General features: G+C 42.5%; 1 protein-coding gene across 2 annotated transcripts in view; it reads left to right on the forward strand.

The window, feature by feature from the left end:
• Window positions 1-435: 435 nt before the first annotated feature.
• Window positions 436-27,358, forward strand: part of SEC63 (SEC63 homolog, protein translocation regulator) — a 61,472-nt gene continuing 34,549 nt past the window's right edge. For both annotated transcript variants that reach the window (XM_048493294.1, XM_048493304.1), the window contains exons 1-12: window positions 436-700; window positions 14,113-14,212; window positions 15,215-15,329; window positions 16,608-16,720; window positions 17,810-17,871; window positions 18,362-18,420; window positions 18,879-18,929; window positions 21,781-21,889; window positions 24,011-24,105; window positions 24,216-24,348; window positions 24,823-24,915; window positions 25,487-25,641. In XM_048493294.1, the coding sequence (XP_048349251.1) occupies window positions 577-700; window positions 14,113-14,212; window positions 15,215-15,329; window positions 16,608-16,720; window positions 17,810-17,871; window positions 18,362-18,420; window positions 18,879-18,929; window positions 21,781-21,889; window positions 24,011-24,105; window positions 24,216-24,348; window positions 24,823-24,915; window positions 25,487-25,641 (1,209 nt within the window). In that variant the 5' untranslated portion in view covers window positions 436-576. The remainder of the gene's footprint in view (window positions 701-14,112; window positions 14,213-15,214; window positions 15,330-16,607; window positions 16,721-17,809; window positions 17,872-18,361; window positions 18,421-18,878; window positions 18,930-21,780; window positions 21,890-24,010; window positions 24,106-24,215; window positions 24,349-24,822; window positions 24,916-25,486; window positions 25,642-27,358) is intronic.

A 27,358-nucleotide genomic window follows, 5' to 3' on the forward strand; every position in this document is an offset into this window, starting at 1 on the left:
ACGATGATGCAAACTAGAAATTTCATTTTCAAAAATACAGAAACATAGGCTGCCTTGCGGTGTGAGAAATGTAAGAGTGAGAACCTTCCATGTCCATTTGAATTAAAGGTCTTAGAACGGTACAAATCAGATCGCTACTGAAAATGCCAGAGAAATCCGCGCTTGCGTGGATGTAAAGGCAAGAGGAAATTTCTGCATTGCCTTTTTCCGTGACAATCTCTGTTGACACCAAAAACCACACACCCCCTCATCCGCGTGCTTCCTCGGGGGCGAGCCACTCTGCTCACTCCCGCTCTACTTCCTTCCTCAAAGGTGGAGCGAGTACCGGCGTGGCCAATCATAGCCCATCCCGAGCAATAAACCGGAAGCGCACGTGAGGCCGCCTGCACAGTGACACGTCTTCCTCTCTGCCCGCGCCGCCCAGGGCCGAAGTTAAACAAGAACCGGTGGGCGAGTGGCGGAGGAAGCGGAAGAGGAGGGGCGTCGGTCGCAGCCCCTCCTGTTCTCGCGGGATCCCCGCGGACGCCACTGCCGGGCTGGCTGTGGAGGGGGGCGGGGCGTGGCGTGAGCGCGGCCATGGCGGGGCAGCAGTTCCAGTACGATGACAGCGGCAACACCTTCTTCTACTTCCTCACCAGCTTCGTGGCTCTCATCGTCATCCCCGCGACTTACTACCTGTGGCCTCGGGACCAGCACGCCGGTGAGTGGCCGCCGCCCCCTCGCCCTCCGCCGCCCGAGCGTGTGCGGACCCCTCTCTCTAGCCAGGCCGGAGGGTCCCTCCACTGGTGGCTTCGCAGCCGCTGCTCCACTCACTCGCCCCCGACTCTTCCGTCCTCCTCCTCCTCTCAGCTCCCCCTTTCCCTTCCAAGCCTTTGGCGCTGCAAGGGGAAGGTGGCCCTGCCGGTTGCGCGGGAGGAGGCTGCCCTCGGGGGGGACCGTTTTCAACACACGGGAATGAGGTTTAAGAGGAACTCTGAGCCCGTTTCTTTGGCCCTGGCCTCTGCTGGTCTGCGGTGCCTTTTGGGGCTGTTGGTAATGGACAGCGGCGTTTCCTGAAACCTTTTATCCGTATAGGCTTTTAGGACAACATATGCACTATTGATGGTGTGTGTGTGTGTTGCAGCTGTGGTTGGGCAAGTCCCATAAGATTAAACTGACACTGCCTGCCCGATCATTGCTTTGTATGCTGTGTTGTTTTTTTCTCCCTGGGGAAGGTGGGATCACTGTTTATTCTGTCTGCTCCTAAAGTTAGTTTGAGCTGAAAAGGAAGAAACTGACCACCGTTTTTCCCTACATGCCTAGCAAAATGTTCATAATCATTAGATGACTGTGGTGGTAACAGATTGTTGCCTCATAGAGCTGTTGAGTAATGATCTCCATAACTTCAGTTATGGAGATCATTACTCAACAGCTCTATAGTGGTTCTTTGGTCTGCTGGTTGTGGATGTAACCAACTTCACTGTGTGTGTTAAGTACCATCAAGTTGCTTCCAATGTAGGGTGACCCTATGAGGTATTGACCACTGAAATATCCTCTCAGTAACAGTCTTGCTCATTTTGACCAGTTTTATCTTCAAGTACACTGTTTTAACACTGATATTGTGAATGCATATCCCTAGAACTTGTTTGTAAGCCACACTCTGTAGCTCACTCGGTGTTGTGATAGTTTTCTTCTCAAGTCCCTGGATGTTATTTTGAAACTGCAAGATTGACTTTGATTGTAACTAGACACTGCTTTACTTACATTCTTTTCTCTCCTCAATATTTCTGTATTTTGGAATCTCCAAATAATTGGGTGCATTAGTGTTTTTCCAAATCCTTGCTACTGTCAGAAGGATCAGCTACCCAATTTTTCCCCACATTCTTCTGTTACCTGTGAAACATTTTCTTGCAGTGGGGTTCAACAAATAGTCTTTCTTTCCCTGTTTGCTGTCATAAGAGGAATAAGTAACAACAAGTTGACCTATCATGGTATCTTTATTTTAACTCTCACCAAATCACCAAACACTTCCATTATGTAACTGCTTGGTGATCATGTTTTCATTCTACGTATGACATTCTATGTGCTCAATCTTGAAATGTGGTGGTAGAAGGGGTTGTCAAGTCACAGCTGGCTTATGGTGATACTGTGCAGTTTTCAAGGCAAGTAATATTCGGAGGTGGTTTGCCATTGTCTGTTTCTGTATAGGGACTCTGCACTTCCTTGGTGGTCTGCAATTCAAGATGTTTGTATAACTTGTGAAAACCATTGCTGTGGATGGGGGATGCTTGAAAGCAGTTCTCTCCTACTTAAGAACATAAGAACATAAGAACTAGCCTGCTGGATCAGACCAGAGTCCATCTAGTCCAGCATTCTGCTACTCGCAGTGGCCCACCAGGTGCCTTTGGGAGCTCACATGCAGGAGGTGAAAGCAATGGCGGGCTGCTGCTGCTCCTGAGCACCTGGTCTGCTAAGGCATTTGCAATCTGAGATCAAGGAGGATCAAGATTGGTAGCCATAGATTGACTTCTCCTCCATAAATCTGTCCAAGCCCCTTTTAAAGCTATCCAGGTTAGTGGCCATCACCACCTCCTGTGGCAGCATATTCCAAACACCAATCACTGCGCGTTAATTTGAAGAAGTGTTTCCTTTTATTAGTCCTAATTCTTCCCCCCAGCATTTTCAATGTATGCCCCCTGGTTCTAGTATTGTGAGAAAGAGAGAAAAATTTCTCTCTGTCAACATTCTCTACCCCATGCATAATTTTATAGACTTCAATCATATCCCCCCTCAGACGTCTCCTCTCCAAACTAAAGAGTCCCAAACGCTGCAGCCTCTCCTCATAAGGAAGGTGCTCCAATCCTTCAATCATCCTCGTTGCCCTTCTCTGCACTTTTTCTATCTCTTCAATATCCTTTTTGAGATGTGGCGACCAGAACTGAACACAGTACTCCAAGTGCGGTCGCACCACTGCTTTACTTTATGAGGAGCAGAAGACAATCCTTGCAGTTTTATTATCAACTCCTTTTCTAGTTATCCCCAGCTTCCTGTTCCTTTTCCAACAGAGAAGCTTTTTGGAATGGATGTGGGTTTTTTGCTGCCCTCAAATTCCCAGTAGTGTAGGGTAGCCTGAAGTGGAGGGAATGTCTCTGCACTAGCCTATGATGAAAGGTGCTGCATGTCACAGAAGAGGCCCAGACCTCCAAATATTGGGCAGGATCCAAAAAGACCTTTAGACTATGAAAGTGCTCCTTCAGGGTATGTGGGACCCCTCCCCCCGGGACAGGACCACTGTACGGTCCCTGAGCAGCTTCTCTGCTAGCCAGCAACATTCAGTCTTGTGTGGACTGAACTTCAGTGTATTGGCCCTCATCCATGCCCTTCCTTCCCCAGGCACCTGTTTAGGACTTCCACAAACCTACCTGACTCAGTTGTTAAGTAGGAAACAGATCTTGATTTCATCTGCATGTATTGCTGCCAGCTTACACCAAATGCCTGGACTACATCTCCCAGTGATTTAATGTAGATGTTAAAGGAGATCAGTTTGGAATGTTAATCCTTTTTTCTGTTACACTTAGCATCTTGAATGTAACTGCTTATTTTGGGTTCTAGTACGTGTAGTAAGGAGTTTGGTCTTGGGCCAAGTGACTTATGTTTGACAAAACAGAGCTAGAATACTTTTTATGGAATAGATTTGTAGGCTTTGACATTACAAGCTGGGCAAGACAGATGGTTGTCAGGAATCTAGTATAATAATTAATACGTATGAAAGAAAAGGCTTGCAGTACTTTGTAAGGAACATTAGAAGAAGACGGACAGCTTTCTTATTTGCTTTAAAAGTTTAAGTTCTGCAAGTTATTTCACTTGTTTGTGGGTGATGGCTGGGCAGAGACTAAACACCATATTTCCAGAGAGCTTCCTTGGTGTTCAGCAGTGGTTGTTCATCAGGCTGCTTAGTGCATGCCTAATTATTTGAATACCAGCTTTTAACTGGTGTTGCCTTGATGTTGACTTCCCAAATCTAAAATTCTAACACTTGAGAAACAATCATTACCATGTGCTCTGGGAAACCATTTGGTTGTGACAAGTGATGTCTTGATTAACCTTGACTTGTCCCCTTTGAATGTAATATGATCATGAACTTGTGTGTTTTGGAGAGGAAGGCATGTTGAGAGTTGAATTCAAAACCAGGTGTTAAGGTAATAAGGTGCAAGTTTATTTCTACTTTGATGTGCTTCTTGGAATGAATCGGTATCAACTTTCACAGTCATGGCTGAAGGGGGCTGTCTGCAAAGAGTAAAGTTTTATGCATTGATTTCATGCATTTATTATTCACTAGTAGCTCATCTAAACTGAAGTCTTAGGGTAGGTAACAATTTGAAGATACTGCATAATTCCACAGAGCAAAAGTTTATCATATTGCAGTATCACTCAAAGTCCAACTTTCTTCCAGCTTATGCTACTTCACACTGGAGTGGGAACAGGCACCCTCTGCAGTAGAAGCAGCTGTGAAAAGAGTGTGTAATGTGACATTTGCATGCCCTGTCCCTGCAATGTTTACTCCTGATTCAGCCTCCTCCCATTTGCTCCGTTGCATTGATGTGTCAGAGATTGGATGGCTCCTCCTTTAACTAGTAGCCTTCTTCCCTCTTCCCAGCTAAGTCAGGGTATGAGCCCTTTGGGATATGGTGGGATGAAAATATGTTAAAATAAAGTAGTACTGAGATTTGGCCGTGAAATAAAGACTGTTAATGGGCTAAATGGGGGAGGTGAGTGAGGCTGAGCTCAACCTCAGAGATTTAGGACTATGTGAAGGGAGTTTAGTGTGAGGCTTATTTGATGCTTTCGCTATCCTCTTTTCTGACTAAAATTAGTGGCCTCTAAAGGTAATTATACTGGGGTACCTGAAGAAACCTTAAAGACTTGTTTCTGGATTCTGCAGTTATCAATCGTATACTGAGTTTAGGGTGCTTATCACCCTTTGTATTGGTTATGATTTTTGAAAAGATCTTGTCCACCCTATAAAAAGACATGTCAAGAGATAGACAGTTACATATGAAGCTTATTTCCTCTTTTGAACGTGCTTAAAAGAGTTTTTGCAAAGAAGCTTGAAAGTATTTACAGTGATTCGCAGTGTGTACAATCAAGTAGGAAAATGATACGCTTGACATTTTATGTCTTCAGAGGCAGAGCGGAACTATTAGGCAGACTTACAAACTTCTGTTGTAATCCTTCTTCTGGTTCACTGATCAAGACATGTACATTCACCAGGTTCTGAATCAGAACTCCAGGTGACCTTTGAACAGACACTTGGCCACACTTCATTGGCCTGCTCCCTCAGAAGCTGGAATCTGAGACCTCAGGTTTCCTAAACCAGCTTTTCTTGCAGTCCGACCCTGTCTTAACAAAACAACATGTTAACAGATTTTTCTTGTCAACTCTTCCTCCCAGCTGTGGATTGAAGGGGATGCAACTTTAACCTATCCACCATAACTGTCTGCAGTCCACCCATATTAGGTCCAGGAAACCTACAAGTCATTCATGAAAAGCTCCCAACATTGTACAGCAGCAGCATTCATCTGTCCAAACTGGGGGAAATTCCCATTTGGAAGCATCTTTAATGAGCTCCCAAAGCCCACCTGATCTCTCAGTACTTTTGAAGATTTTAGCCCCCCCACCCCCCACCCCAGTTTCTTCTCATAGCTGGCATTGGAAACAATTAAGATAAATTGAAAGAGCATTGTATTGTCGAAGGCTTTCACGGCCGGAATCACTTGGGTGCTGTGTGGTTTCTGGGCTGTATGGCCGTGTTCTAGCAGCATTCTCTCCTGACGTTTCGCCTGCATCTGTAGCTGGCATCTTCAGAGGATCTCAAGATGCTCTGAAGATGCCAGCCACAGATGCAGGCGAAACGTCAGGAGAGAATTCTGCTAGAACACGGCCATACAGCCCGGAAACCACACCCAAGGAAAGAGCATTTCCTGTCATAAAAAAGGCAATGGTGCTGTTATGATGTGTTATGTTTTGGGGAACAATTAATGAGAACGACATAGTACAATAGTTTCATACAATTCAAACTGTAAAACCTAAAACATCAATGTTTGGGATGACTGGAGGATAGGGATACCTCTGACTCTCACTAGCAGCAAAGCTGAGCTGAGCAGGGGGGCAGTTAGTCAACCCATTTAACTGGTAATTTTCCAGCCTTTGTGGGAACTCCATTGGATTACCAGGACCAACAACCTTGGAGAGACTATCTTGTCAGCACTCTAGACCTTGAGGGAACATCCACACTCCTGTGAGAGTCAGAAAGGTGTGGGGTGGATCTCCCTGTTCTTTAGGCTGGCCTTTATAATTCAGAGAGGCTGATGCAGCCCTGTCTGGGCTCCAGCCGGTGGGGGGTAAATTTCAACTATGTTTATCAATTCCTGGCTGACTTGTGTTTTCTTACTAGAACATAATTCCCATTGATTCCATGTTTAAGGTTGCAAACTTATCCTATGAATGCTTTTATTTATAGTTTCCCTTTCTCAATGAGACTTAAAGTGGATTACATAGTGCAAGTCAATGCGATCAATGGCAGGATACATTTAATAAGCGATTTGCATGGAATCAGTTTTTGATTTTCTTTCCTATATTTGAGGAAGTGAGCAGCAACTCCCAACATATTGAAATAAATATAAGTCTTTCAGATGCCACTGAAAAATAGCTTCCTGAGTTCCGCACAGCCAGGCAGGAGTCAACTTGCAGATGACTTCTGGAAAAGAGGTACACATTTTGGCATCTTCAAAAAAAGATCCTTTGAGCTGAAGTAAGGCATCCTGAGGATGTCTTGGGGGAGGGGGGGAAGGTGCATGGAGTTCTTCCCCCAAATGTCTTTTTTTGTGTGTCCCCAGGACGTCTTATTTGTGTTGTGTGGAATAGACCATCGCTTTGCAGTTCCTTGCATGAATTTGGGAGCCATTGGGGTACACCTATTGTCCTCTGTCAAGAGGACACCAGAAAGTTAATTCATTTGGCTTGCTGAATTATTGGAGCAATAGTTTCCTTTTCCAAATAATGTCTAATATGCATTATAGCATGTTGATCCAAATTCCACAATATTTCAATTTCCTAATGTTGAAGTAAGATTAATGTTTCATGTTATTATTTCATCGTCCACAAATGAAGTGTATCAGGAAGTTTTTCTTCAGTGAAAGACACTGTAATAATGAATAGGAGTCTGCTTTACTGTGATGGAGCAATTTGAAGTCATAGTTAGATGATCTTAACCTCAGGGCAGGAGCCAGGCAAGGTGAGCAAGAGTGCAAGCAGTGTTAGAACAGGTTAGTTTTGTAGCGTTCCATGTTTCTGCTTTTGAAAGTGGAAAAGATTGCCTTGTATTTTATTCTTTTTTGTATTCTACTTTGGTTCCTAAAAAGAGCCATTCCTAGTAAGAGTACCACTGGAAACACTGTAGAATACTGCACCAACACCCCCCTTCTCACATCCGCTGAGGAGAAAAACAGAGCCTCTTTAAAAATGGAGGGAAACTCTGTTTGAGGGGCTTGGATTTAAAACTGTATAGGCCAGTGAAAGCGAACCTTTTTGAGACAGAGTGCCCAAATTGCAACCCAAAACCCACTTATTTATTGCAGATTTAACCTGGATACTGAGGTTTTAGTTTAGAAAAAACAGTTGGCTCCGAGGCATGCATTACTAGGGAGTAAGCTTGGTGGTAGTTGGTGGCTTGGCTTTGAAGCAACCATGCAACTCTTCCAATGGGTGAATCATGACCCTTGGAGGGTTTACTCAGAAGCAAGCCCCATTGCCAGCAACTGAGCTTACTCCCAGGTAAAGGATCGCGCTTTAGTTCTTCGCATGAAAATCAGTGGGGTTTAACAGTGCTTAATTACCTACACTGCTTCCCCAAAACTAGGTCTTAAGTTTAATGCTGATGATCGAGCCCAGCAGCCCAGGCCAGCCTAGGTGTGTGTGTGTGTGTGTGTGTGGGGGGGGGGGGGCTCTGTTTGCATGTGCCCACAGAAAGGGCTCTGAGTGCCACCTCTGGCACCCGTGCCATAGGTTCGCCACCACTGGTATAGGCATTGCCCCGTTCAGACAAGCAGACAAAGTGGCACTTTTGGTAACGTGAAAACAGATTCTTAACTTTATTTTACAGAAATGATTTGACTTATCAAATGGCACAGAGAGGTTTCATAAGCATATGGTTTCAGAGAGTTAGAACTTTTCCTTCACTGATATTACTAGCAGTTTCACTAACACAATCTTGGTCACACTCAGGTATCCTCTGAGGATACTTTCCCCCCGTACTAGTGTCTCCAGCTGTTTAGCTCTTAGTACACCCAGTGGCGTTCCTGCCTAGGGACAGGGGGTACCCTATGTCCCCAGGCACCCCCATTTGGTCACGTGGGGGGGGCGCCAACATTTCAAGGTCGTTTGTGTGTTTTTAATTTTTTAAGTGTTTTTTTCACATTCCTGCCTGCAGGGGGAGCATCTTTAAGGCTAGCGGCACCAGATTTTCAGGGTACCATCCATAGACTGTCCTTATGATATCACCTAAATTTGGTGATGTTTGGTTCAGGGGAAGCAAAGTTATGGACCCCCAAAGGAGGTGCCCCTATCCCCATTGTTTTCAATGGGAGCTAACCTGAGATGGGGCTACCCATTTGAGGCACCATAACTTCACCAAACTTGGGTGGCATCATAAGAATAGTTACCAGATGATACCCTGAAACCATGGTGCCACTAGCTTTAAAGATACGCCCCTTTCAGGCACCCCAAGAAATTTGCCCAAGATTCTTTGTTTTGCAGTGACTTTGCTCCATTGTAGCCAATGGGGAATTTCTGAGTGTTTAGGCAGGCTGCACATTTTTGAAGATAGAGGCACCAGACTTTCAGGGTGGCTCCAGGAGGGCCTCCTGGTAATAACCTCCAGGTTTGGAGACCTTTGCTTCTGGGGGTTCAATTTTAGGGGCCCCAAAAAGGCTTATGTTGTCTCCCCGCTCCTGCACATGAAAGCCTGTGGGCTGAGTTCTCTCAGAACTCTCTCAATTCCCCCCCCCCCCCACTCCAGAAGCAAAGCTCACCAAGCTTGGATGCTATTACTCAAGCTTCTTGGAGCCACCTTGAAAGTCTGGCGCCTCTATCATCAAAAATGTGCAGCCTGCCTCAGAAATTCCTAATTAGCTACAATGGAGCAAAGTCACTGCAAAACAAAGAATCTTGGGCAAATTTCTTGGGGTGCCTGGAGGGGATGTATTTTTAAAGCTAGTGACACCAAAATTTCAGGGTATCATCTGTTAAGTATTCTTATGATGCCACCCAAGTTTGGTGAAGTTAGGTTCAGGAAGTCCAAAGTTATGGTCCCTCAAATGGGTAGCCCCCATCTCAGGTTAGCTCCAATTGAAAACAATGGGGATGGGGACATTCCATTTGGGCGTCCATAACTTTGCTGCCCCTGAACCAAACATCACCAAACTCGGGTGGTATCATCAGGGCAGTCTCCGGATGATGCCCTGAAATCATGGTGCTGCTAGCTCTAAAAATGCGCTCCCTGCAGGCTGAAAAAACACCAAAAATACCCCCCAAAAGCCCAAATACCTTGCATTCGCATTTGTTCATATTTGGGCAGGACATAATCAGACTATTTTTTTTCCGAATGTGCCCAAATTTGCCCAGATTCCAGCCGAATCTGCTATTTGTTTCATCTGAATCTCCAACCCTCAAAAGTGATGCTGTTTCAGGGTGGGGGAGAATCCACCCCCAAACAGCATCACTTTCAATTTTGTTTTAACCGGGGACCCCAGATTCTCCCTTTAAGGTAGATTTAAAAGAAGAATCCGAGCTCCCTAGTTTAAACACCATTGAAAGTGATGCTGTTTAGGGGTGGATTCCTCTGGAGGTGTTTTGTGAGAGATGCTGCTGACATTTGTTTGGTAAATGTTTTGCTGGGGGTGATTTGTGAGAGATTTACGTACTTAATACCCACTTGCACTGGCTTGGAGTTGTTTCTCAGGCTAACAACCTACCTCATAGGGTTGTTGTGATTAGGAAATTAGGAAAAGAGTTGGTGGGGAGAGAGCCATGTATGTTTTGCTGGGAGTAGGAGGTGTTTTGTGAGCTGGTACTAAAAATCATTGTTTGGTCATGGTGGGGGAGGGTGGCCGCCCATACGCCGGGCGGGGGGGGGGGGGCGCCAAACTCAGGGTTTGTACCCAGGCTCCAGTTTGCCTAGGTACGCCCCTGAGCACGCCCATTGTTCCTCACTACCAGTCAGAGTTTAGAGGACTCTTGGCTCCCCAGACTTCCTCTTACTGGTCCCTACTGGGCTTCACTACCCCTTTGGACTTAACTTCCAGACTGTATGGAACTGTGTACTGACAGACACTCTGTCTGAATGCTGAGCTGCGGGTCTCTCTTCACAGACTCAGATTCGCATAAGCTCCACAAAGTTTCACACTGCTCAAAGAACTTTCTCTGACTGCCAGGGGCGAATCTAGGCAAACTGGAGCCCGGGGACAAAATCTGAGTTTGGTGCCCCCCCACCCCCACCCCAGGTATGGACGACCACCCTCTCCCACAATGACCAAACAATGATTTTTTGCACCAGCTCACAAAACACCTCCCACCACCAGCAAAACATACATGGCTTTCTCCCCACCAACTCTTTCCTAATTGTGTCCTCACACCAACCCTATGAGGTAGGCTGCTAGCCTGAGAAACAGCTCCAAGCCAGTGCAAGTGGGAATTAACTTTTAAGCATGTAAATCTCTCACAAGTCACCCCCCATCTGAAGGTTTACCAAACAAACATCAACATCATCTCTCACAAAACACCTCCTACCCCCAGCAAAACAGGCATGGCTCCCTCCCCACCACTTTCCTAATTGTGCCCTCACACCAACCCTGTGAGGTAGGCTGCTAGCCTGAGAAACAGCTCCAAGCCAGTGCAAGTGGGAATTAACTTTTAAGCATGTAAATCTCTCACAAGTCACCCACCAAATGAAGGTTTACCAAACAAACATCAGCATCATCTCTCACAAATCACCTCCTACCCCCAGCAAAACAGGCATGGCGCTCTCCCCCCCACTTTCCTAATTGTGTCCTCACACCAACCCTGTGAGGTAGGCTGCTAGCCTGAGAAACAGCTCCAAGCCAGTGCAAGGGGAATTAACTTTTAAGCATGTAAATCTCTCACAAGTCACCCCCCATCTGAAGGTTTACCAAGCAAACATCAGCATCATCTCTCACAAATCACCTCCTACCCCCAGCAAAACAGGCATGGCTCTCTCCCCCCCACTTTCCTAATTGTGTCCTCACACCAACCCTGTGAGGTAGGCTGCTAGCCTGAGAAACAGCTCCAAGCCAGTGCAAGGGGAATTAACTTTTAAGCATGTAAATCTAATCTCTCACAAGTCACCCCCGTCTGAAGGTTTACCAAGCAAACGTCAGCATCATCTTCAGTTCTGCTGCTTCTGAGCTCCCTGCTCAACTTGCCTTTTCCTGTGCCTGCTGCGGGGGAGAAGGCTTCTGAGTCATGCCACACTTAATTTAAGGCAAATAAGGCATGCTGGGTTAGAGGGAGGGGAGGCGGAGCTCCCCAGTCCTGCTCCTGGGAGCCCAGTAGGACTTCTCCCCCACCCCCTGGACACTCCAGGCCACCGTACAGAGTGGGCGGGGCTACAACAGGCACTGGGAGCAGTCGGCTGCTTCAGTGCCTGCTTTCTAGGGCTTGCTCAATCCCTCGCTGTGTAGGAGGATGTTTTGGCGCCCCCCACGTGACCTGAATCGATGTGCCCGGGGACAAGGGGTACCCCATGTCCCTAGGCAGGAACGCCAGTGCTGACTGCTTCCACACCAGAAAGGCTGTCAGACGAATCCTATCACCCTGACAGGATCCACAGATGAATAGAACTGAATAAAATCATCAGCAGAAAGAACCCTCACTGATAGGCTTTTCCCTGTTTTATTCTTCCTTTCTAGCTCCCCCTACCTGTGGCTCTAGGCAAACTGAGCCTCTGCCAGCCAATCAGATGGTATCTCCATATAAGGAGCGTGCTGTTTTGCCAGCTCTGCTGCACCCTTTAACTTGGGCTAGTCCTTTATAGATACCTATAATATTTCCACAAAAAACTGTTTGTGGTGTTCTTAATCTTCAGAGGGTAGCATATTCATCTGGCAACTCTTTATTTTATTGCTGAATGATCTAATCTGATTTTTACAAACGTAAACTCATTACTTTGTGCCAGCTTCAGTGGATAGATGTACAGTTATGCACCCTTCATTCTGAAAAGTGCAACAGATTGTATCATATTCTCTTTCCAGGTTAAACATATCAAATTTCTTTCATCTTAAACCTGGAATTATTACGCCTCATGTAGTATCGGGAGGAGTGAAATGTAGGGTCTTAAGCTAGTTTTACACTCCATTGGTATCACTAGAATTTTCTTAAGACCAACTAGCTTCAGTTTCTCAGTAGTCTGCCTCTATCTACCTATGTTACAGGCTCCAGTTGTTTTCCACTGTAGTTGAGCCTCCTGTCAAGATCTGTGTTGGATTCTTATGGCCATTAAAACTTCCATTCACTCTGGATTTTTGAAAACATTTGTAGTTTCCCAGATTACTGTATAATATTTAGGAAATTAAGAGGGAAAAATTCAAGATTCCATGTCAAGTACTCCTATATTAAAGCTGCACTCTGGTTGTCTTGGTTTTAATGTATTCTTTGCTGCAATCTAATCTATAGTTTTGCACTGGAAAGAGAGAACTGCATCTATGATGCATAGTGGTAAGGTGATTGAGAGAGAGGCTATCTTGATCTGCCTTTTAAAATTAATATTTTCAATTGGATGACTATAGAAACTTTTGTGCAGTAACTACTGCAGTCACTAAAGACAGCAAAGTTGATTGCTAGCTGTGTTAAATGCAGGGATACTTAAATGAGGTCAAATGTTATATTCTTAAGACAGGTGATTTAGCAGGCCTCTAACTAGGGTTAAAAGGGATTAAAACATTCAGACCACCTTGGGGTAGTAGAAAGAATGTGTGCAAAAGAGCAAGGTCAGTAGCCGGATTTAGCTGTAACTGAACTGGTATTACATTTTCATCAGTCCTCAGTTCTAAGACTCTGAATGCATGTAATTAGAAAGACAGATCAAGATAGCCTCTCTCTCAATCACCTTACCACTATGCATCATAGATGCAGTTCTCTCTTTCCAGATGCAGTTCTCTCTTTCCAGTGTCTGTTGTGCTTACATTCGTGACTTTTGAATATGCTCCTCCCTTTCTGAGAGGCAAATGGTATGCAAGTTGTTTCAGAGAGAAAAGTACTTACTGTATATACTCGAGTATAAGCCGACCCGAATATTAGCGGAGGCACCTACCACAAAAAACTGGGAAACTTTGACTCGAGTATAAGCCTTCGAACTTGACTCAGTAGTGGCTAAAAACAGAAGATTTGGGAGCAAGATGAGATAGAATTGCTTAACAGAATTTGCATTAGGGATGAGCAACTTTCCAGCACTCTAGGAACGCAAATGAACCACTGCTTTCCTCCAAATGTAGAATAATTCTGGGATTCATAGCCATGCCAGCCTAAACTTTGCTCCAAAGAAAGTCTTTGTCTTCAGCAACATCAGTATTTGGCAGTAAACTACTGTATGAAGAATTATATTCATCTAGAATGCAACATACCAATAACCCTTAGGAGAGAAATGCCTCGGTTTCTTTTAACACACACACAACCTAGTTGTAATGCTATGCAGGCTGTCCTTACAGCTTGTTTTTACGGCTCTCTGGTGAGTTAGAAAAAAACTAGCAACATGCTTACCAGATCCCCATACCAGCTCCGGCTGCCATCTTGAAATTACCGTATATGCTCGAGTATAAGCCAAGGGGGGCTTTTTCAACATAAAAATGTGCTGAAAAAGTCGGCTTATTTCCGAGTATATACGGTACTTGTATATTGCACATGCCAACATACGCAGTCTCCTCTGCAAACCTGTTATTCTTGGGTGACATTTTGGTGTTCATAGTCAGAATGACAAAGGGATTTTTAAAAGTTTGATCTAGAAACACTGCCTGTTTTATATGCTTTGTTCCTACCAATATTTCAAAACTTTCTCTCTTTCAGAGCAAATTCGCTTAAAGAATCTAAGAAAAGTCTATGGAAGATGTCTGTGGTATCGTTTGAGATTATTAAAACCCCAGCAGAATATAATTCCCACTATAAAGTAAGTGTACTTGATTTAGTTCTATTTTTTTTCTTGATGCGTTTTAAAAAGAACCATTTAATTTTATACTAATATAATATAATTTTCCGTAGTTGAATTGCCAAATTATTATTCAGTATACACTGGAAGGTCCTAGTAGATCTGTAAAGGTCAAAGCTATGAAGGAACTGATGACCTCCTGAAAAGGGTTCAGCTCCATATAACTGAGCAATAACGTTGGGGAATGTCCCAAGTTCTACCAGTTGTTTTCAGGATTGGTCTTAAAGCCATGTAATTCAAACGGTATTTTCAAGATCTAGGGTTCCTTGAGAAAGTCATCTGACAAGTATAGTAAATACAGACAGAAATTCCTAAAAAAGATCTTGCCTACCACAATTGGTATTTTATTTCGATTATGTACCTGTTTAGGAGTGTTAAGTGAATTCTAGGCTGTGACTTTGATTTCTGTGCTGCTATGATAAACATGGTTGGTGCCCTGTATGGACTCAATTATGAGCAGGGGTTCCATGGCAGGTGCACAGAGGACTCCTGGTGCACAAGTCTATATGAAAGCAGTTTTCTAAAAGTAGGGAACTTGAAAACAGATGCAAATGGATTAGGTAGTTGGAGTACATAGAAGGCAGTTCTTAAAGTCTGCATTGGTTTAATCTTCATTATCAGGACAGCTTTTATACAAACATCCACTTGGTCATTAGTTTCAGAACTGTGGGTTATGCCATCCACATATGCCCTATTTACTGGTTAAGGTGCATCATCCTATCATATGCCACAGCGGAGCAAATAACTTACTTTGATGTCCCTGCACAATTGAAGAAATAGGTTTTTAGATATCCGCACAAATTTCGCCAACATGCATTGGTAACCACATGTAATCTCCATTTACCATGACACTATTCCCTGTGGTACCCAGATTCTTTCAAATGTTAGTATTCAGTTGTTGCATAAATTATTTCCAGATTCTTAAATGTTGGGAAACACTTCTTTATTTTTCAACTTCAACAGGAAAATAATTTTACTTGCTGGATGGGCGCTCTTTTTGTTTCTTGCTTACAAAGTTTCCAAAACAGACAGAGAATATCAAGAATACAACCCATATGAAGTATTAAATTTAGACCCAGTAAGTAACATGATTCACTTTGTAATCTTTTGGTTGACATAAAGACACATATTGGGAGAGATTGCAGGAGACGAGAAAGTGTAAGCTTTCTTACATGTAAAAAAATATCAAGAAGTAATATACTTGGGTTTTTTTTCTTTGCTGAGCAGAGCAGAGTAAATTTGGGATGTACAGCATTTCATACTTTCAGAGTAGCATTTGTGTAATGTAAAACATGGACTTGAAAAAACTAAATGTAATGTCACTACTATATAGTGCAGATACTTTTTTTGGAAATTTGGTCTAAATTAAGACAAGAAAGGGACCATTAAGATTCATGAAGAGAGGTCCCATCGCCCCCTTGCACTTCTCTATTGCCTGTTTCCACAGGCTTTCCCTTTCTTATGGCTTGCAATCTTCCATTGACCAGAGCTGGCCAGATTATGGTTTGTCCCCTCCCCAGTCCATGACTTACTGCTGCCTCCTGGTGGTCATGGCCATCACCACCAGGATTGCTTCTGCATTTTATGCACCATTTTGGGCAGTTGCATTTTGTGTATAAGAGAGAAAGAAGTTTGCATCTTTAACCCCCCCCCCCACCCCCACCCCCACCCCCCAGTTTTGCTTAAATGAAGATTTTCTGGTACACCAATTTGGGGTTCCCCCTGGCTTGCAGATCTTTAGCACTGTTGCATGTATTTGTCTAGTCTCAGAGACGCCAGCTATTAGTTATAGAGATTGGGGGAAAATGTGTTGCTGCTGAGTTGACTAAACTATTGAAAATATGAATCTTACTCTAAAGCTTATTCTAAACTTGCAGGGGTGTCAAACTCAGGCCCTCCAGATGTTCATAAACTACAATTCCCAACAGCCCTTTCAAGTATGGCCAATGCTCATGCTGGGAGGGACTGATGGGAATTGTAGTCCATGAAGATCTGGAGGGCCTGAGTTTGAAACCCTGGCAAGGATCAGTTGCTCACTTGCCAATAATGTATATCCTATATCCTATATATGTATTTCCTATAATGTATACTGTATATCCAATAATTCATTCACCACAGTAACAGTTGAAAAGAAGCATGGTTTGTCCCCTTTTTGTTGGGATTACTCAAATTAGACTTTAGCAAGATGGAACTTCTTTTAGAGTGTAGTTCAGAGCTTTGCTGAACTCTTAAGATAGTTGGTGATGTGTAAAGCACAGCTCAACTGGGGTGGGTCGGTGGGTGGGTGGGTGGGAATGGTATGATAGAATATGTCACAGTGTATTTGTTATAACTAATATGAAAGTTTATTTTTTAGGGAGCAACTGTGTCAGAAATTAAAAAACAGTACCGTTTGCTATCACTAACATTCCATCCAGATAAAGGAGGCGATGAAGTTAAGTTCATGAGGATTGCTAAAGCTTATGCGGCGTAAGTTCTTGGCACCAGAAGCAAAACTGATGGTTGATAAAATGAAAAGTTATCTCTAAAGGGCCAGGGATCATAAAGACAATTTACTGTCAAAGACATAATGTGGACTTCCATTTTGTCATACAAATCTTTTAGTTTACTTACTGTCACTGACTAGCAATATTACAAAGAAATAACACCAACAAGAGGACCCCTTCAAGAGCCTTAGTCACATATAGTTGCCTAGTAGTATAAGACATTTGAGAAGAGGTAACAGTGGTGCCGTCAGTGTACATAAATGAAGATTAAACTGTGCTTTAGAATCCCAGTTTATGCAGAAAAAATACATTTGATTTTGTCCCGCTACCCTCATTTGGGCTTCATAACACTCTGGGATCAGAATGAGGACTTCAAAAATCAGAGCTTTACTTCCATCCCTAGCAGAGGAGGGAGGGGAGAGCACAAGAGTGACCAGGCAGTTGTTTGCTTGTGATAAACACTGAAATATCTGACAATGGCCACAGTACTTAAATCTGTGAAAGCAAAAACCTTGGGGTAGAGAAGTCCATGCATTTTATGTTTTTAGTTCACTGATGGTGTGTTTGTCTTTCCCCTCTTTCCTTTATAACAGTGAAGCCCTCATTAGTATCATCACTTTTGTAAAACCCCAAACAATATTCAGGGCAAATGTTTCATATTCGCCTGGTTTATATAAATTGTTTGGAGCACTTTAAACTTTGTAATAAATTTCATCAGCCGAATTCTTTACTTCTAAACATCTTGGTTTGAGAATGACCATCTGGAAAGCCATGCAAACTTTTTGGTTCATTTTCAAGAAAGATTATTCAAGGTGAAGATTTAGTTATTAACATAAAAACTGTGATTTTAAATTGTGGGTTTGCCTTTCCCCCTGTAATCTGTGGCCAGCAGAGGTCACTATTAGCCAAACATAATTTCAGGACTTGATGAAAAGTTTGCTCCCCTATGCCTTCTTGCTTCTCCATTATCTTGCTCCATCCTAAGAACATATTTTTTGCTATAACATGCAGTAGATATAGAAGATAAATAAGTGATGGGATTTCTAATGTTCCTTTTCCCCCTTCTTGTTAGTTTAACTGATGAAGAATCCCGAAAAAATTGGGAAGAATTTGGCAATCCCGATGGACCGCAAGGTTGTCTTTTATTGATATAACTTACTATATCTGTTATGAAGTTCCCAGCTCTTGTCCTGGTTCTTGCATTGTTATTTTTATATTTGGATCATTGTAAGTTTGATGTGATGCATTCATGTTTGCAACAACACTGTGAGATAGTTTAAGACTGGAAAATAACAACATTGACAGTTATTTGTATTATCTTCAAAGTGGGGATCACACAACCCAAACCATCTATTGTTTGATTTTGTTACCCTTGACTTAGTAGTACTCCAAAGAGATCCAGCATGGTAAAATTCCTTAAACTTTGGTTTATGGCTTGAATCAGTTAATGCATTTTCATACCCAGCTACATTTCAGTAAGTTAAATTAGAGCTGATGGAACTTAATAAAATTTCAGGAAGTACCAGCATGTTTTTTTAAACTTACAGTATGTACTGTTTTTGTAATTATGTAAATTTATTTAATTTACTGTCTTGCCATTTCATGACCTTTATGTGCTTTGCAGCTACAAGCTTTGGGATTGCATTGCCAGCTTGGATTGTGGATCAGAAGAATTCTATTTTGGTAAGTTAGCACTGTGTTCACTGCCAAACTGGCTGTCAAACTCAAAGCTGCAGTACAGTTTGTGCTTGACAGTGTGTAGCTTAGCCACTTATTGAAAGGAGATGACTTGTGCGTACCAAAAGTGAAGGTAAACCTTTCCCTTTATGTAGCCATTTATGTAGCTGTGAGAAGAGGATGAACTTGGCCCAGTTGGAATCGTAAAAAGTTGATACATAACTTGTTTGTTTCCACCTAGAATGGTGTATTCTAAGCTGCCTGTGATTAATCCACAGTAATTTATAGGTGCTGTTTAATAGTACTGAAGTTAGCAGCATTGTTGGATGGCTCATCCTTCTAAGTTGCATGACTTTGATAATTACACATATTTTATTTTATAAATATATATATTTTATTTTATAAGTTATTTTATAACATTGTCTGGACACATCTGATTTTTTCTTTCCATTCCATCCATCTAGGTTTTGCTGGTGTATGGACTAGCATTTATGGTTATTCTTCCAGTGGTTGTAGTAAGTATTGCTTTCAGTATGGTTTAGTAAAACCCTAAGTTCACTAGCAAGTATTATACTGGAAGAGAAGCCCTAGATATCTAAATTGTTTCACTTGTTCCAGGCTATTCTTATTTAACTTCCAGTTGTAACAATGCCAAGTTATAGCAAAAAGAAGAACTTTAGATTTTTCATAATTAAATTCTAATCTGCTGATTGAGCAGCATTCAGCGCAGCATCTCATCAAGTGTTTCAGGCCCACCTGGTAGATCACAGCCATACAGAGCCATCTGCATGTAGCAGAGTAGGTACATGGGTTGAGCCTAATCTTGATTATATCCACCCATTTCCAAAAGAAAAGGAGCTATGTCATTTTAAAAAAGATCAAATCAAAAAGTAGCCAGAACACAACCCAGCTTAACACCTTTATTAATGGTAATCTTTCCTGTGAGCAACCCTGCCAGGAAGCACTTAACTTGGCAACTTGTAGAAGTATTTTGATGAGGAGCAACAATCTAATAATCAATATTTAGTATCTCTGGTTTCCTCCACAGGAGATCTCTCGAGAAAGAGTCAAATGTGCCTTTTAAGTTGAGAAAGGCAGTGAATAGTTCGGTCTTGCCTTTTATGACATATTTATTTACTAGGTGGGAGAGTATCAAGCAGTGATCCAAGGTCGAACTACCTTGTCAAAAGCCTTCTTGTGCAGGGCCAGGGATTCCCTGAAGAGACATCCAGGACTTTACTCTCATAAGAAGATATTTGGCGTATAACTGGCCCACAACTGACAGGAGGCTAATTGGTCTAAAATTTGTTGGGCAGCTGGAGTCACCTCTTTTATAAATGGGGACTGCTATTGCATTTGTCCAAGTCTTAGGGATAATGCCGCACTTATATATCATAGTAAAAAGAGCAGCTAGTGTAGGTACCCACCAGTCAAGATCTACCTTCAGCTTTTCTGCAGTAAATGCATCAGGGCCTGGGGCTTTTCTGGTTTTTAGCTATTGGATGAACTCTTTAGTTTCCTGAGAAGTCATGGGGGACAAATCTGGAATATCTTGTACAGGGAAATCAGTATAAACAATTTCGCAGGTCAGTTCTTCAAAAATTTGAATAGTAATCAAACTAATACATGCATGTTAATAAAGTCACTGCCTTATGAACACACCAACCTTGTAGCAATTTAGTTCATTCAGAATCCACTTCGTTTAAAAAAAAATATTTCTGGGCACAGCAAACAGTTGAAATCTTAAGATCATTCATATAGCCATCCCACACACTTAGGAGTGTGCTACGGCCATCAATAATACCACTCAGCATCTTTTGCTTACTTACGAAAGAAAGTAAAAGCAAAAAGCGAGTAGTTAGTAGAGTTTTTATCCCAAGACATAATTCAGTAGGAATGTAATGCATGACAGTGACGAGCTCCTTGCTAATTGCTGCACAGGACTCACTTCCATCCAAGCCATGTGCAGCAACTGGCTGGAAGTGAGTCCTGCATGGTGATTGGCCACCCGGGCTGCTCAGGGACCACCAGCTCCAGAATGTCTCTTTGCCCCGCAAGCTGCCACAACCAGCACCATGCCAACTGCCTCCTGCTGTTGGGCCTCAGCAATGGCTACAGCCAGGAGACGACTACCATCCCCCGTCCCCCCCGGCTTACCAAGATCCACAGATCTTGGGAAGCAAAGTGGCAGCAGCAATCCTACATGTAGGACTAAGAGCACTCAGTTCCGCATGCAGAATCGTGCTCTCTTCCCCTCCCCCCTACCTTGCTCCCCAAGGCCCGCAGACCTTGGGAAGCAAGGTGGGGGCAGCAATCCAAGATGTGGAACTGAGCATGCATGCAGAATTGTGCTCTCCTCCACCCCATCTTGCTTCCCAAGGCTCACAGACCTTGGTGGGTGGGGGCGGAGAAGACAGCATAATTCTGCATGACGTTTTACTGAATAAAGTACATAATTGAAGTAAAAAAAATTAGATGATGTGTCTTTAAAACTTCACAGACTGGATATGAGAATTGTCATGGATGCTCACATGGAGGCTGAAGCTTCAACGACGTGTCATCTAAAATTTTAAAAAAGGTGAATGACATATTGCCGAAATCAGCAAGAAGAACTGACTTCCAATGATGTACCTTACTCAGTAAAAAGGCACACAGGATCGTGCTGTCTTCTTGCAGCTGACACTGGGAAGCAAGGTGGGGGAAGCAGTCCTGCATGCGGGACTGAGCCTGCTGTTGCACTCACCGCTCACAGCTGTATTGTTTAGCACAACTGGCTTTACTGCTAGAAAGTCTCTATTTGCCCCTAGACCCTCTTCAGCACAGACCATATTACTGATCTATAAGACTGTTTATAGGAATTGAGTTGGTCCTTTAGCCTTTAGATAGAGGGCAAGAGAAGGACTAGAGCTGGAAAACTTAAAATGGCAATAGGTTCTTGACCTGCCCCGTATGTTTACATATGACTCAAAGAGAACAGCCCCTTGCATCTAGGTTCTACATCAAGTTAACAATTTCTGCCTGTTTAGGCAGTACAGAGTGTGGTACATGATGTTTTCCAGTCGAATTCTGGTAATCCCATTAGCATTCTCTGTATGTTATCATCCTACATGTCCAGTTTATACAATTTAGAATGACCCTTTCTGAACTGTAAATGTATAAGAAGTTAAGGTCTTAAGGCTTTGAAGCTAGTGGTGGCTTTGGCAAAATGCTCAGTGTTTTTGTGACCTGATCAGACCTCCATGAATGTAATAACTTTTGATTTGTCTACTCTCATTTTGTGGGTACATTTTCTTTGGGGTTGGAACTTCTTTGTTTCTGTCTGGACTACATTAACTGCTACCATTTTGCCCTTCTTAAATATTTTAGGGCTCCTGGTGGTATCGATCAATTCGTTACAGTGGAGACCAGATTCTCATCCGTACAACTCAAATCTATACCTATTTTGTTTATAAAACCAGAAATATGGATATGAAAAGTAAGTTTTTCAGTTGTTGTATAAACACGGCTGAAAGCATTGTTCGTTATATTAATGGGAGTTGTTTTAGTGACTGTGCAGCATGTGTGAGCTCTTCATGGCCTGAACATTTGATTATGCTTGAAAACTTTATACTGGGTTTCCAAGGTGTACTGTTTGACTTCTTAGGGAAAAATGCATGGAACTAGAACTTAATTCTTGAGATTATAAACATGAGACTGGACTGTAACCCTGCAGTTGGGGATTCTCATGACTGAATGCTTCTCCATACAAAACATTCCATACACGTGGACAGGGGCAGATCTGGGGTGGGGGGGATGAGGAGGGGCAGCTGCACAAGGTAGTGAGCAACAGGAGGTGCTGCTGCAGCAGCTTCCAAAGGTTAAGCCAACTGAACTGTCACAGTTAGCAGTTTGGCCAACTGTTAGCAGCTAGGTTAACTGAGAAGAAACCTTTTCCTGTGTTCGCTGAGCCTCAGGTGTAGTGTCTTATTGCTCTCCTTCTTGTGCCACAAAACTGTTGCCATGGTCTCAAAGATTCTTTGATGCTCTCTGAAGCATCCTATCTCTGAAGTGACAACATGCAGACCTAAATTGACCATGGCTAAATTCAGAGAGTCCATTGGGGTTTTAACTTCCTGAGACTATCAATCAATCAAACATATCAATAGAGGAATTTGAAACTTTCAGAGGATTATTTCAGAGAGTGGGGATCGTACAAAATACTTGATTTGGATTAGCATTTTTTAAAACAGTCATATAGCTTGGACACTCAAAATGAGTTGAGTATGCATTATGTTTCCCCTTTCACTTTTGTTTGGACTTTTTTTTTTTCAAAAGATACCTTGATTTTATGTGGCAGTTCACCTGGGTGACCCACATATATATTTAAACTAAACAAGTGATCATGGTTACTCTTTCAAAGATATTGGTTATTTTTAGTATGCTGTATCTAAAGAATGGAAAGACAGCATTGCACAAGCATCGTGGACAGAATTAGTAGCTATTTCTGCTCACTGGTTCTAAGAACTTATTCACATGGTAAGTTATGATCTCAGACACACTTGCAAGTAATTGTTCACAGCTGGAGTGCACGAAATACAAAACAAATAAGCTGATGCCTTTTGTTGGGTCAGCTTCTGTTGACGTAGATGTCTGTAACATCATACAGAATGGAAAATAGCAAGCTTCATATAGCTGTTTGCATAAAAACTCAAAAATTTGATGGTCTTTTAAAATTGAATGCATGTATTTCACCTGAAGGCCCAAGTGGTTATGTCAGGAGCCATATGCATCTGCAGATGCAGATATTGCTTCAGTTTAGACCAGAAGATTTTATCCTGGAGAGTCAGTGTGGTGTAGTGGTTAAGTGTTGGACTAGAATCTGGGAGACTCAAGTTCTCCCAGATCCCCACACTGCCTATGGAAGCTTTCTAGGTGACTCTGGACCGGTCAAATCCTCTAAAGCCTGACCTGCCTCTTGGGGTTGTTGTGAGGATAAAATGGTGAGAACGATGTAAGCCACTTTGAGAGAAAGATGGTATTATAAGTGAAGTAAATAAACGATTCCTATAATATCTGTCTGCAGCATTTTGTTAGCTGTTGAGAACCAGCTACAGGATCTTGATAATGAAGTCAATACTACCATATATAACAACTGGTTTCCAGTGGAAGAATGTTTTACTAGAGTGTGAACTACTCATAACTGTGAATATAAGGAAGAGGCATTGTGCAGGAAATTACAGCATACTAAAATTGTTTTCCGGTGCTGAAGAGTGAAGAGTTTGATGCATGTCTTGAATGGGGAGACTGTATTTGCTGATATCATGAATGAAAGTACTGATGATAGATGAATTAATTCTCTAAGGCCCTTCCTTTTTCCTTGTGTTGTTACACCATTCAGGACCGTAGGACCTGTACTTAGAACTGGAGTGCCTTTGTTGTCTTTGCAAATGTAGTTAATGGCCATTTTTCGCCTTTGTTTTGGGTGTTGATGGTAAAGAAGAGCCTTGCTGAGCCAGGGTTTGAGAATTCCTGGAATAAGATGCCTTTTAATTTACAGTAGTTAAATGTTTCTGGTATGTTTGCTTTGCATTTATACTTTGATTTTTTTTTTTTGCAGGGCTTATAATGGTTTTAGCAGGAGCCTCTGAATTTGACCCTCAATATAATAAGGATGCCACAAGTAGACCTGTAGATAACATTCAGATACCACAGGTTTGTTATTCAGAGATGTCTTGTATGTGTAGTTATTCAGAGATGCCTTTGTTATGTTCACACATATGTAAAAATGTGTGTTTTAGTAACCTCTCTGTGTTTGTTTTTAGCTCATCAGAGAAATTGGCAGCATTAATTTAAAGAAGAATGAGCCTCCTCTAACCTGCCCATATAGCTTGAAAGCCAGAGTGCTCTTACTAGCTCACCTTGCCAGAATGAAAGTTCCTGATACACTTGAACAAGGTAGTTATCTTGACTTGGAGTTCCTCAAGTTGCAAGCCGTTCTGGCTTCATCGGACTTATTCTTGGCCAAAAGAAAATGGGGGAAAAGATCAGAATTCTGTGCCAAGAAAAATGGAATTGTGTGATCTGAAATTATGCAAATGTTGCCATTATTTTCTTAATTATCCAAATTAAGCCCATTCCTTTGCATGGCACATTGAAAGAGGATGGCACTCATTTAAACTTATAAAATAATGGGATATAAAGGGGTATATTAACAGCCAGACAATAAATAGAAAAAGACAAATTAATGAAGTCTGAAATCATGGGTTGTATTGAAGTCCATAGAAGTGTTCAGATAAAGGGAATGTGTTTGCGGCTTTGTAAAATTTAATTTCATTTTAATTTGTAATTGTTTAATTATTGTAAGTTTTCTTGAACTAAGAGGGAAAGACGGACTATAAATATTTTAACAAATAACTCCCTATCTTGCAGATCAGCAGTTTATTCTGAAGAAATGCCCTTCTTTGCTTCAAGAAATGGTTAATGTAATCTGTCAGCTGATAATAATGGCACGTAGCCGTGAAGGTAAGGAATAAATCTTGTTATAGGACCACTAGTAAAATTTGTTGGAGTCCTACAGAGTCTTTAGAATTAAGTCTACCTAAATGTTTCTGGTTGCCACAGACAGTTACTAGAAAAATACTTTGATGGATGCAAAATATGGATCACGGATGCAAAATAGCCAGTTCTCTACAAGAAGAAAGGAATCTTAAAATTACTTTCAGATCTGAATTTTCTGCATGTGCTTCTGGTTCAAAGACTGCGTTCGAGCAAACTGCAGAAAGGATGATAGCAGAATCCTTTTGTTGTGTCATATCTATATCTAAACATTTTGAATAGTGTGACAAGGTGTATTTAAATGGAACTTAAATTGTTCTCTATTAATACACTTTAGCATGTAGCATAATGGGAGGCTTTCTTGCAGAACAGTATTTTAAAACCTTTTCAGTTTATAGCTCTGTGGTATAGACTGTTATGTTAGAATAATCAGGGAATTGGTTTCTTTAGGGTTTTTTTTAAAACAAAGTGTTTCCTATTCCCTTGTGTTTCAAACTGACAATTTTTCTAAAAGTCTCATTCTCTTACCCCTACCCAGAAAGAGAATTTCGTGCTCCTTCATTGGGCTCCCTGGAAAACTGCATGAAGCTTTCTCAGATGACTGTACAAGGTCTTCAGCAGTTTAAATCTCCACTTTTGCAACTCCCACATATAGAAGAAGACAATCTCAGGCGGGTTTCTAATCATAAAAAGGTAGAATGCTTATGGATAATCATGTCATCTTGCAATTAACTTTTCAACTAATCTGCCAACAACAGAAAACATTCTTTTTGAGAGCTGCTAGTTTTTGTTGTAAGAGTCAGGCAGTGGAAGGGCCATTGTCAGAGGTTGTGCTTCCGTGCATTTCTGCATCTCCTAGGTGAACCAGCCATTCATCTTTGCACTTGGTGGGCAGTGGTAATTATTCTACCATAATACCATTGTTATTGCTTTATGCTAGTGGCTGCTGTAGCAGTTGATTCTGTGAAGATACAATAGGGATCCCCAGTCTCCATGAATATTATGAAACCTTTTGGAGTTGTAAGGATAGTGTAAGGAATTCCATAGAAGCAGAAATAAAAGGCTTTTGGGAGTAAAAGTCCATTTATTAAGACATCTTAGAAAGCTCAAGTACAAGCAGCTATGGTGGTAAAATGCTGGCACTTCCGCCAGACACAGCACAGGTAATAAACACCATTCACCCTATCCCCCCTTCACTTGCTTCCCTCTATGGAACGGAGTTCATCCTCAGCATAAAGATAAAGTCTCCGCCGATGCATCTGGCCCATCGCCCGGGCTGTGGAATGCACTCAAGGTTACTTCACCATCAACACCATTGAATCCTTTACACTCTGCCTCCCCTAAAGAAGACCCTTCCCCAGGTTTTATCGCTGTGAAAGGCTGCTGGAAAGCAGAAATAAGGGTAAGGGGCTTCAATATTTGGCTGAATAAACCCATTGATTATACCCAGAGGAATATCCCACCCAAGAGACTAAATATTGGCGTGTTGCCATGACAGTTGAAAGCGGAAGTCCAGGATAAGCGCCAATTCAGAGTGCCGGTGGCCATCAATAATAGTCGGTGGGGCCTCTCCGGCGGTAAGCGAGGCATCGGAAGCGGGGAGCCTCTTGAGCAAGTTGGAATGGAAGACAGATGGATGTTACTAATGAGAGTTAGGCGAAGGTTGCGGACAGTGACATCATTAATCACTTTAGTAATCTGAAAAGGTCCCACCAAATCTCTTGCCAAGTTTGGAATATTTATGCACGCCTCTGAGATTTTTTGTAGATAAATACACCCAGGGAAGCCCACACGAGGAGTAAAATCCCGAGCGTGTTTATCCGCCTGCAGTTTTTGGGAGTCCTTTTGCTTGTTGTAAGGCATGTCTGGACCGACTCTCCATCCCTACGGCTAGGGATAGAAATCCATTGTTGAAATTCTGGGGGGGGTCCACCGAAAGCCGCTCTGCGGGTAGTTGTGGCAACGGGCGGAAGGACACTCAGACACAATCTCAAAGGGAGTTTTCTTTGTACTACTATGAACCGCATTGTTGTGGTATGCATTACTCCATAAGCGGAATGTAAGCTCCTCAAGACCAATTGTCTTGGTGGTAGCTGGTGTAACAACGTAAATGTCAGCTCTAGGTTCTGTTCGCTCTCTCCGTCTAGCCGGCCACTTTTGAGCGATGGTAGAGTGGCGGCCGGGCCAGTTCCAACAACCCCAAAACGCTTTCACCAGAATCCTTTGAAGAGATGAATTGGGGGCAGCGCTGGGAAGACCACCTTAACGGGCGAATGGAGACGGTAAACATGTTGAATAAACAGCCGTACAACTTAGGGCCGATGAGGGATGGAAGCACATGGAATAAAATGGGCTTGCTTAGAGAATAAGTCTACCACCACCCATAAACCGTGTTGCCAAGGACTTTCGG

The sequence above is a fragment of the Sphaerodactylus townsendi genome, linkage group LG01, assembly GCF_021028975.2.
Source record: "Sphaerodactylus townsendi isolate TG3544 linkage group LG01, MPM_Stown_v2.3, whole genome shotgun sequence".
Classification (NCBI taxonomy): Eukaryota; Metazoa; Chordata; class Lepidosauria; order Squamata; family Sphaerodactylidae; genus Sphaerodactylus; species Sphaerodactylus townsendi.